The sequence below is a fragment of the Bombus impatiens genome, unplaced genomic scaffold, assembly GCF_000188095.3.
Source record: "Bombus impatiens unplaced genomic scaffold, BIMP_2.2 scf_0406, whole genome shotgun sequence".
Lineage (NCBI taxonomy): Eukaryota > Metazoa > Arthropoda > Insecta > Hymenoptera > Apidae > Bombus > Bombus impatiens.
This window is the reverse complement of record NT_176825.1, coordinates 976,327-988,959: the sequence shown is the minus strand read 5'-3', so window position 1 is coordinate 988,959 and position 12,633 is coordinate 976,327. Positions and strand designations below refer to the sequence as shown.

The 12,633-nt window shown below is 44.1% G+C and overlaps 1 protein-coding gene across 1 annotated transcript in view; it reads left to right on the top strand.

Moving 5' to 3' along the window:
- Positions 1–12,633, top strand: part of LOC100748410 (probable JmjC domain-containing histone demethylation protein 2C) — a 242,142-nt gene that overhangs the window by 64,793 nt on the left and 164,716 nt on the right. Inside the window, 1 exon segment of the mRNA XM_024368213.2 lies at positions 8,066–8,165. Within this exon segment, the coding sequence (XP_024223981.2) occupies positions 8,066–8,165 (100 nt within the window).

The following is a 12,633-nucleotide window of genomic DNA, read 5'->3' as shown; positions in this document are numbered from 1 at the left end:
GTCGTAGGCCGGGAGCGGAGACAGTGAGCGGGAGCGGGCGTCGGAGCCGTGGGCAGAAACGCGTAGTGGGGGAGAGAGGATTCCACGAAGCTCGCAGAGCACCAGTAGACGGCAGCACTGCGGGCCGCGCGTATCGCAGTTCGTGTCTGATCGTCTGCGCGCTTTTGTCTCTACACTTGTCGACTTGCCGTCGTCGTCTCGAGGGTGAACGTGCCCCCACCCTCCCCACCCTCGCGGCTTATCCCACCCCAAAGATTTTCTATTATTGCCGTCGTGTCGTATCGGCGCGTACGGGTAGTGACGCTTTCGTGCCGGCGCTTTATCCGTTGGTTCCGTGCTTTTTCCCTGGTTCCCGACTATGATTCAGCCGGAAATAGGAAGTGTTTGTTAATCGTTGATTCGGAAACACGAGGAGGGTGCGCAATAAACCACAGGAGAAAACCGATCGAGAGAATTACATCCAGGAATAGATTGATAATTAGATAGAGATAGATAGATAGATAGATAGATAGAGAGAGAGAGAGAGAAAGAGAGGAAAGGAAGGAAGAGGTGATACTGCGAAAGACCGTCGGAGCCCTCTGGTTCGGGAAGAAGATCAACGATTGACGCGGTGTCGCGATTCGCGATCGCCTTGCCGTGAAGTTTGCTACGCGTCCTTGGCACGCGAACGTCGTGTCTAGAGTCGGCTGAAAATTCCACCGGCTCCCGGTTCGTTGGACGAATGATGGGCGGGGGCTGAAGTTTATCGGAGACGAGGATTTTGTTTGATCATCCCGGTTTAACTTGACTGCCGGCCGCTTGCCTTCCCTTGTCGAGTTTGACACAGTTGTGTTGTTTGAAGCGCGTCTACGAGACAAGAACCAGCCATATTTGACGCGGATGCTCTCACGTTATTCTCTGGAATTCAAAGTTATTCGGCTCGTGTTCGAAAACGGTGGTGTGTAATGTATATGTGCTTTCGAATCGCGATAAATCCGTTCGCGGAGACGCGCGTGAAAGAAATTGTGATTTACGCGATAGATGCGAGTTGCGAGTGAAATGCGCCTCGAATTGGCAACATTCCCAGACGCAGTGCTCCCTAACGATGCCGCCGCGTTTCTAACCGACTACGATACGCCGTCCGAACGTTTTAAACGGAATTTACCAATTATTTCGAGCTCGATCTTCCGAGCATCCCAGAGCTAAACGCGTCGCGCGGAATCGTCAAATATTTCGAGAATATTTCGATCCTCTCTCGTGAAGTATCACAGTGTCGTCGCATCGCAGCCAAACGGATTGAGAGATCCTATCGATATGTGAGGCTCGTAACCAGAATCGATTCGATCGATGTCGACAAGTACCCGCTTCGAAGGCCGAGTGAACCGAGGGAATGATTGTCACAGTGAAGATACACGTCGCATTTTGAGCGTGCAGGATTTTAACGTTTAGAATCGTGATACAGCCGGTGGTGTATATATACGTATATATGTATATAGATATATATACGTATACGTATACGATACATGTATATCGGTTTCTCGTGGCGCGTGACGCGCGATTTTTAATTCTAACCCCGGCGCTCGATGAATGATTGTGTGCTGTGTCAAGTAAAGTGAAAGTCAAACGCAACGGACGGCCATTTTTCATGGATAAACGTGCAGCACGGTGACCGGCTCGAACTGGTTTCAATTCCACGGCTCCAGCGCCACGAGACGTAAGTGTTCCATCGCTAAAGATCCACTCTGATTGCCACCTCCGCCTTTAATGGCGGAGTTAATACGATTTCCTTATCAACCCGCGAAGAAAATAGAACGTGATTCAGTGATTCTACAGCATTATACGTGTTAGCCCAACAGTCGGAGCGTTTCACGCAAACCTTCCATTTTTCATCTTCGAAATTTCCATTATAGCTGTACGCGTTATAGTACGTTTGTCGTAACTATAAATCGAGTTTCGTCGCGATAAACTTCGTTGTATCAGGAATATCAAAAGGTAGTTTGCAGCGTTCGATTCCATACACGTCGCGGATATTAAACAACGTAAATTCGTAATTTGTCGCTCGTGCGTTTCCTTCAAAGCAGAGTGTAGATGGTCACCAGTTCGAATTTACAGCTTTGTGCCTCGAATTCTCCGGAAACTGCTGTTCTCGTTAAATCGCGTCCGATCTCAATCGCTTTGAATTTTAATCCCCTGTATCTACTTGTTTTAACGCCATTAAATTTAGGAGGATAAACAACGACGCGGACGTTCAATTTTTCAGAAGGCACCGAAAATATACGCGAGAAAGAATAAAGGCCCTTGACTCTCGACGAATTCGATTATTGCTCCCTACGTTTTTTCGTCCAATTCTTCTTTTATTTGCGCGTACACGCGTAACGTGATTAACGTGTCCGGTAAGTGACAGAACGCAAAGCTCAACCTGGAGAGAGCAAATCGTTAGCTATCGAAACTTCCTTTCGTTTATATGGCGAGGAAATACTCTTAGAAGAAAGTATAGACACTTTTCTCGTAACTTTCGAAAGGAACGACTTTGAAATTCTGTCGACTGTGTACTTGAGATACGGCAGACACTTAGCGTGCCTTTGGATAATGTATGCGAACTTATAAGCTGGTAAAACTCATGGAAACCGATGTCGTTCAAGAACGACGTTCTCGCATCGATTCGAACAGAATTGCGCAAATGCTTGTTGACTAATCCTTTTGCAAGCCCTATTTACGATAATTATTCGAAGTGAGGTTATCTTTTATCAGGTTGAATTAACACGTCCACTGGGTACGAGGCGAATTCTTTTCGGTTATGTTTACAGCGCCAACTTCAGAGTGCGCTATTAGAAATCAGAAAATTTGATAATAAACGGACAAGTACTATAAAATTATTTGTTAACGTGCAGCATTGTAGCTTGTGAAAGTTAATTAACCGAACGGGTGCAAAGATATAAAACGGATAGTAGTTGGTGAAACGAATGAAAAAATGTTCGATATGACACACATGTACCTACATAAAAGTCCTACTCAAAATGTCCTAACCACAAACCTGACACGAAAGAGATTCGGCGACAAAGAGGCTCTAATTGAAAGGAGATATACAGAGCGAAATAGGATCGATCCGAGGGAAAAATTCGAGAGCCCTTTCCCTTATTCACGCGTGTAGAAACTTTTGAGCGATGGTGTACGCGAGATCCTTTATGTACGCGTGTAGAAAAGAGAGTGAAACAGAGCGAGCAAAGAGGAGCGCGGATACGGCAAGAGAAGGAAGAAAAGCAAGAGACGGTGGCAGGAGGGAAAAGGGTGGGTGTATGGGTGGACGAGCGAGCCTGCAGAGAAAGAGAGACGAATGGAAGGGAAAATGAATTCTCGTTGGCAGTCAGATAACCCGGTACGATCGATCGGAATATCTGCCGGTCCGTTGGCGTTACACACACCGCTTACATAGAAACGCGCTTATATATAGAACATCGGCCATGTGCCGAGAGACGAGCGCCGCGCGCATACGTAGATACTCGTACATATGTACGAATGTCTACATAAACGCGTCTGCGACTCTTTGCGAACGACGGGAACGCGTGTACTATGCATGAATGCGTATACAGGGTGGCTCGATTTAACCGCGCTACCACTTTTCAAAGAACCGCCGTGAAACGTAACTTTTTCGCCAGCACTTGCTGAATTAGCTTTTTTCTTCTCTCCTCTTCTCATTCTTTTTCTCTTTTTTTCTATGTGTGTTTTTTATACTGTTCAGCTCGTATTTTTCAAGAGTCCCGGGCCAACGACGAGGAAACAAGCTTCTAGATTTTAAATTGCAGATCTTAAAAATAGATAATCAACCCACCATATTTTGTGGAAAGAAAAACAACCGTGGCTCTAACTTGGATATTACGACGATCGATATTTCTGAAATATTCAATGAAATATGTTTAGCCGCAAGATCAAATAGGAAGAGAATTTTGTTTAAGTAGAATCGATCGTCGGTATTTTAAGGTTGAATATTGCTTTCCCGTAAAACGCAAAAATATCACTTCTTCATATTTTTCTTTTATGGTCGTCGTGTAAGTTGGTTATAGATTCTTATCAAAAGGAGCAACAGAGGTATAAAATATTTATCAATAGATTCGTCCAAAATTTAGTTGTGAGCGCAATCTTTCGAAAAGGCGAAAGGATTACTGTTTCATCGGTAGGTAGCGTGTAACTTTATTATTTATTATTATTTCAGCGAAAAATCCTGAATTAATGATCGTTTCCAACTTGCGAATCGAAGATGACTCCTGTTTTATCGTCTCTCGAAATCACTCCGCTTTGCTACGAATAGCAACGTTCAGTCATATTTAATCGGCCGCTATTGCATATCTGACAGTCGTATTCCCAGATTCCTCTTTCAGACATCGGCTGCCCGACAATTATTCATAAGCGTAAAATTTGTCTCTGAGGGTAAATTTATGAGAAGTTAGACTATCCGCCAAGTCAGAGGTCAATCGATCGACTAAATGGCTGAACGAATAGATCGAAGCAGAGGGGAAATATCCGAGGAATTAGCGAGCAAATATTCGCACGTTGCTCGTTCGTCTGGAAACTTTGAGCGAACCAAATTTCTCAACGATCCAATCGAGCAAGCCTCGGATAGCGGTGTGCTAATGGACGTGAATACGCGGCTGTTATCAGTCGTTGTCACTTATCACTCGTCAAGGTACGCGAATCGAACAGACGGATCCCTCCTGACTGTCAATACCTCGCCGAGATACTTGACTTGTATGTGAGTCAAGTATGCGCATAGATAAAACGAGTCACGTCGACCGTATCTCTCTTACGGCGGTTGCTGTCGCATGTCAAAGTCGCGTAAACGATACGCCCTGTTACGTGAATTCGTTCACGATCGCATAATGCTTTCTTCAATGGCGACTGTCTTTCATATTCCGTATCTACCACCGTTTTAGATTGGTTCGATGTCTTTGGTACCTTCCAATGAACCGGCCAGCTATCTCGCAGAAAGGCGAAACATAGACAGCAGTAGTAAGAGAACAGATTTTTGGTGAATCGTGCGCAAGGGTAACGAAGAAAAGTGCGAGGAAAAGATGAAAAAAGGCGAGGAAATCGATCGAGATTTCTGGATAGGATAAAATGGCGAATATACCGCGAACGAAGGGGGGGTCGACAGCATGGGTGGACCAGTTTACAGGCAGGAAAGAGCAACCGGTATCCAGAGAACCGGTTGGCCACGATAGTAGGCGGTAAAAATCGGTAAACAAGCGAGCTGGCTAGCTTTATCGCGCCACCCTTCGTGTCTGCATACGTTATCGATCAAAAGTTTGGCTATAGTGTATCGTGAAACGAAGCAAAACTGAAATACGAACGTTGAATCGTTCTCCGAGTTTGAGTTTTCGTAGAAATTCACGAACAAAATGAAAGATGTTCGGTGTAGATCGTAAAAGTCTTTTCTCGCAAATTCAACTTTTACGTTATCGAAGCTGGTCCGTACTATTCGTTAGTAGGGTCGATATTCTCGGCTGGCTACGCCAATGCATATTTGCGCGCTGATCTTTTCCAGTTACATAGGTAACCACTTAAGCAGCGCCAGACTGTTCCCGTGCACACGCACACATACGTACGTCCGATCATCGCACACACAGCTTCGACTTTCCGTGTCGCCATTAATTAGATTAGCATATGCCGGAAAAAGGTGCTATCCGCTTATATCCGCCTGCGGCAACGATATCACTAGCAACAGCGGAGGTTGCTCGGTGCGTTAATGGCATTATGGGATCATCCGTGAGGCGACCGTAACGCTCTGCCCAGACTGCATATCCTTCGACCACTACACGACCCTGTTACAGTAATTGCGCGATGTTCCTACCATACGTTTATCGTTATCGGATATCTAAACGTGTCCACGAACGCTCTTCACCGTCTTTTAAATTTTGTAGACGATCGCTTTTACGAGAAATTTCAACGCCAAGCTTCTATTTATTTATCGGAAGAAAACTTTGGTTATTCGCTGCTATCCGAATACGTTTACTTGTATTTTCACTATCATCGTGATAACAGGTAAATCGTAATTAAACACTCGAGCGTCCCATGCTAAAGGCTACGTATAAATCATGCTCCTAGTCCAGTGATACAGACTCTGATGGATATTCGTCGGTGGAATCGATTAGGTTGCTCGCGTGCGAGTAACGAGCGAGTCGATACGATCTTCGGTGGGCGTATTTCTAACGAGTCTCGCCGCGACGAAACATTAATAATTCGGTCGTGCGAGATTCCTCGGTCGGCCCACTTATTCCGCATTCCTGGTGCGGATATCGAAGGAAGTCGAAGCTACGCCACTGGCGCTGCAACAGCGACACAAAGCCCGGAGCGACGGCGCAAACTATTTATTTCATGAGCTTCCCCCGTGTAGACGACCGCCTCCCCTTTTAATGCTTGCCTGTGTGTACACGAGTTGTAGATCAGCCGGCCGTGGCTACATAAGGGGAAGCGGTCGGTATGTGAGGAAGGTACATACATACACACGAGACTACATAAGGGCCACATAATGTGCGTGGCCATGTGCATCCGGCGGAATGCGACGGCCTAGGTGAAATGCCTGGTCCCGTGCCAGAGACTTTAACCTCGATTCACAATAAAACAGGCTGGAGTCTTCTTTTCTGGCACTCAGACTAGAGGAGGTCGCGACCTGTCCTCTCACTTTTTCAACCGCGTTACCAGAGGGACCGAATTGCGCCAGAAAAAAGGATTATAAGGCACGTCCTTTCTGGTACTCGCGAATATTTTTTTACCCGTTTGTCGTGTGTTTGCGAGCATGTTGCTGAAATATACAGTCGGTCGTAAAAGCGTTCAAACACGTTGCATATTTAGATTTACGTTTTACTGGAAATTGTGAAACAGCATAATCGATGTTAGCGAGATGGTCGAATGATGGTGAAATTGGGAAACTGGTGAATTTCGCGGAACTACGAATGCTCTTCGAACGTTTAAACTCGTATCAGATCGATGGATAACTTGCGATAGAATCCGACAGAATGCACGTCGTTCGAAACTCCGCTTAGTTTATTCGCTGTTCAGAGCGTCTTATCGGGAGTATCTCTTCGGAGGCAATTCCCCATCACCTTTTCGTATATTCATGACCGATACTGGCTTTTAATTTCTCTCGAGGCGTCTCCACCACTCTTGCAGCTTGTTCCTCAAGAATATTCACCGACCGATAATCCAGCCGCGTATCCTTTCCACGCTCGTAAATTCGCCTACGTCTCGCCTTCTTTCGTGTTTCCTTCTTCGCGCAGCGTACCCGGTGGCCCCTTTACACCGCCATTGTATAGCGTGACCCAAACAAACGAGACTTCTATAAATTCACGAATCTTTACCATTGTTTGGCGAAAATAATACCAAAGTTCACGAGCGTCGAGATTTTATTTGAAATAATTACAATGACTTTCGAGTAGTTTGATATTGCGGTGCTGTACAGGGTGCCCCGAACAATCAAAATTTCTTCTATAAATATTCACGTTTGTTCGACGAAAATTAGTCTGCGTACGTTTATGCGAGTTCATATTTTCGCGAATACTGTAGATAGACGTTTGTTTTACAGATTAAACGATATTTCTTATCATTTATAATAAGTAATAAATATCGTACTTTGAAAATTTCGTAACTATTCTAACCATTTTATAATACTGTCCATCTGCAAATTTCCCGTAAACGCGTAAAAGTCTATGGCGTTTTAATAATAAAATTGCAAAACACTGTGCACCTATTTGCATTCTACCCGGATCACCCAGTATACGGAACGGCGTGGCGGCGTTTATCTCTAGTGCCGTCCACGCTGTCGCGTTTATCTACGGTAATAAATGCGCCAGTTGAACAAAGACGCGGACCGCCTGCACCCCGTTTATTCGCAACCCTGTCCAAGTTAGCCTTCGAGTGCCGTCGCGTGACTTTACGAGTGACAACAAAGGGGCCAGACTGACGTTACTATCATACATCCGTAGGGAAATACAGACGTAGTAAAGAAGTCAAGTGTTCTCGAACCGTACTTTCGTTTTTAGCGTTATTTTAGAAACTGCCTGGCAAAAGCAAATCTATTTCGCTTGTATTTCAGCCGCGACCTGGAAGAAGACCCCGAGGACGTCCAGGAAACGCCGCACAACTGCAAACTACTCCTAGGATACAGAGCCCAATCTCGCAGCATCTGGAAAAAGGTAAGAACGCTAATTACATTGTCGTATAGGCAGGTGTAGCTCTAATTATCTATCTGCATCTGCGTTAGTTGTTACAAGTACAGTGAAATCTCCATATTCGCGAACATAGATCACGTAGCCTATATATCTACGGCAGAATTTAATTCATCAATCGATGAAAAATACTGATGAAAATATCCGATGATAAAATAGTTTCTCGTTAGAAGAATCATTTGCTACCGGCGATGCTGGCTTTTCTGCAGCGTTCATATAATTTTCAGGATTGAGAATTCTCGATTGGAAGCTTTCCGTTCAATTTTTCAGAACCACGGCTTAAATCGGTGAAACTAATTCTGAACTTGGGGTAGGTAAAACCGCGAATACGGAGGTTTTACTGTATACCGAATTCGATGCAAGGCGCCCCAAATTAGTTACAATTTGCACGATTTTTCTATACTATCGCCCAAGCTGTCAACCCTTTCATATTTATATTAAAAAAGAGTCTAACTTCCTCGTTGGACTCGAGTCGCCATATAAAAATTCCAACGTGATGTACCACGCAATAACTCAGCTTTGGCGACCGGAGAAAAGGCAAATATTTTATCGCCAGGCAAATATTTCATCCGCGAACAATCAGCACGAGAGGAGAATAATAGAGCAAAACCTCGTTCTAACGCGTGGGCTATATCTATCCTACGGTTGATGAAGGGAGGTCGGATAGGGTCGTACTTAATAGGGCACGACCGAGCGAGCCACTCAAAGGTCGGACAAGAAGGTTTCCGACGATAGGATCGAGCATTGGGCTCATTGATTAAACCAGTGTGAGAAAAGGAGAAAAAGAGAGAGAGAGAGAGAGAGAGAAGCGAACCCATGTGGAATTAGGGCCGCCTTAAAGTGCATCGTCTCTCTAGGGACAGAGACTGCGCTGTAGAGGACAGGGTATAGAAAAAGAGCAGACTGTGAAAGGGAAAGAAGAAGTTAAGGGCGGAGCGGAAGAAGAGGGGTAAAAAAGAAAGCTTGGGTGGGAAGGATGGAAAAGATATCTGGGTAGGCAGGGAGGCGCGCCAAGGGGAATAAATGATTCGAAGAACCAAGAAGAACCGGTCCACAAACAAAAGACTCGTTGCCTGGTCTGGTTGAATCTCTTCTGGTTTTAAGGGGCGGGGGGAGATGGAAAGAATCGTAGCTCGTACGAGGGATTTCACGCAGGAAGGAAGTGCTGACTGTGAAGCGAAAGAGGGTGCTGATGTTGATGGAACTGCGGGATTTTCAAGCTTTGTCCGAAAACGAACACTCAACGTCAGAGCTATCGGATTGGTCGCAACGATGTAACGACGATTGTAATTTTTCGTAGAAATTTTACCATAGCTTTTCGATAGCGTAGCTTTTTTTCAGGATTCCAATGATTTTTTAAATAAAATTCCTGGATGAGAATGGAACATCAATCGGATAATTATTGAAATGAAATCGAGAAATTGGCAGAAAGTAGAGTCGAAATCAATCTGGTTGCCCGTATATTCTGACTCTGGCAAATTAATTTTATCTGCCCGGAGAAATCCAATCACGCATCGAATCATTTCAATTTCTAAATATCTGACTAATTTTAGACGTTGCCAATGAATTAAACCCGATTTATGCTTAAATACCGGAGTATTTACTTTCGAATTCTCGGTCGTTCGGCGAACGCCTGAATAATTGAGACGCTGCCCCGTATTGGAAATGTCAAATTTTAACGAGCAAGTCACATTCGCGGAGAGAAATTTCAGCTATAATCCGATTTTCTACGTTGCATTGCGCTTCAATTACGGAGCCGGCATATTCATCGGCGACAGTTGGTTCTCCGCAATGGCATTTGCTCTAGGAAATTAACGAAAGACCGCGTGATTCGACAGAGAGAAACTATTCTTGGCATGCTTTGGCAAGCCTGCCATTCGCAAATTTTATTTCCAGACCCGTTTTCGTCCGATAGTTCCTTAATTGACAAAATTATTTCATTAATTCGCCAATTATTCCACGCCAAAATCATATCGGCCATTGGCCACTCGAGGCGATTCGGCAATCAGTTTTACTCTAGTCGATTAATTCGCTGCTATTCTGCGCTTGGTCGTTAAGTTTCTTTGCTAAAAATATAAAAGATACACAATACGCGTTATATCAACGATATGGAGCGTGACTTTCGCTAATTCGCTGTTTCCATCAAGAAGCTATAATTCTTCTCGTAGCTTCAGTAGCTTGAAACAAGAAATTCAATAGCTTGGAATTTCTCTTTTAAGTGATAAATTCGCAACAGAAATTAGTAATGAATATTAATATTCATGCGCTGGTAATTAACAATGGTATGCCATCGGCATTTGTCACGTCGTTAACAGAACACGTTTTCCGATTTCGTGTTGATCAGAGGGAAGTGGATAGCTGTCGTCGAGTTAGAAATCGTGAGTGCATCACTCTTCTTTTCTTTTCCCTGCACAGGCAGCAGGAAGTCGAAAGAGAAGCGAGTGCATCGCAAAAGTCCCCTTACGTCATCGGACAGATATAGCCGTCGCGATTGCTTCTCTATTTCTCGTTTCATCCTCGTTTCCTGTATGTCCACTCGAGCCTCCTCTAGAGCCTAGAGTCTAGACCTAGAGTCTAGAGTATGCCTACTTGGCCGTGCGCAAGATCGCCTGTAAACCTCTCGAAAGCGTAAAGCATCGATGCGAAAAGTTGGTCGCGTGTTCCACAATCCCGTTCTGTGGGATTCCCCGTGATTTTTCAATTTCTCCGCGGAGAAAGATTAATAGCACGACAATGGAAATATATTAGACACGTGCGTTCTATCGAATGTGCAATCTGCGTTCGATCGAAAGTTGGAGATTACGTAGAGTGGGTCACGAAAGTATTCGAACACTCGTAGAAACTTTTTATGGATATATTATGTGCGTTACACGAAACGGATCTGAAAATGTATGCAATCGCTCACAGATCTGAAAATCACAGAAATCATTAAGATACGTAAACGTTTAATTAGATATTATTAGTAAGTGAGAAAATTTGGCGAGATCAGCTTTAGCGCTAATTATACGTTTGAGATTGCTATTCTAATTTTTTACTAAATATATTCCGACACACACGTGTGTCACACATCAAATTATACCAACGTACGATAATCGTGTCTCGCGCTAACTAAATTTCAAGAAGCTTCGTATACGATGCATAATACGTTTATAAGAATAATTTCGTGAATCATTGGACGTTTAGAAGCGTTCGCGATCGATCGAAAGCTCGCGATTACGTATTCTCCGAGGGAGAAAAGAGAAAACTACGCGGAGAACGATAATTCTCGGTGTTCTAGAGAAATAGAAAACGTCCGAAGGAAGATCCGGAGCATCGGTTTCGATTCTGCCGCCGCGTGGAAAGCAAAGAAATTTATGCGATCGTTCTGGGAACTTATCCAGTGTTTCACGAGCAAAGATTCAAAGCCACGATCTTTCTTTCTGCGAGGTACGAGGTAGAGGCACGCGCTAATAAAGTAACGAGGGCTCCTTTGAAGTGGGGCCTGCGTCGCTGTAATTCCTCGCTTCGTCTCGACCAACTTCTCTTTTCTCCCCTTTTTCTCCCTCCGCCTCCCTCCGAAAATAAACGCATCGCATAAAACGCGAACCGGATGACACGTTGCTGAAAATACAACTACGAGACACTGTCAGCTCTCTCTCTTTCTCTCTCTCTCTGCATCGGACGATGATACTTCGTAGTAATAGCGAGCAAAAACCGGGGGTGGAATGGAATTCTTCTCTATTTCGGCCCGAGGAAAATCCACGTCGCGTAAATATTTTAGAAGAGAAACTCAAAAGAAAATGGAGGAAAGAGGAGTAGATACGCTGTACGTGAAAATATCACGCGTTAATTAGCGAAACGTGTGTCGTTGAAAATTTTACCTGTGAAAGTTGCAATATCGAGATGAAAAACATTGTGTATATTGAGGTGGTAAAAGCGCGATACAACGCGACGGAATATAATTCAAAGACTGTACTATTCTAAATTCCAGGCATTCCCTATTTCAGAATCTCTTTCATTGTATTCGTGCAAACTCCGCATAGTCTGTGTACAGTCTCAAAACTTTGGATAGTCGTGCCAGTCTCAAGTTGCTCGGTCGATTCACGTATCTCTGACACTTGAAACTCACTTACTCGATAGAAACAATCGTCAAAAATTCCCGTTCCCACATTACCGATAATTAAAAAATAATTCCTAGTTTCTTCCTCCTAATTAGCAGATCACCGAACACGAGGAATTTAATATTTCAACAGCGCATGCATAACAAAGGCAACTTCCGTAGTAAAAATACCGTGACACATTAATCACGGAATTCTCAACGATTCTAACAAGTTCAGAAATTAATTTCCCTCGTTACGGAAATACTTTTCGTTTGATCGACGATCGTTTGCGCAAAATGCGGTGAATGCAGTTCCACTAAAAAAAACTAAAAAAAAAAAAAAAAAAAAAAAAAAGG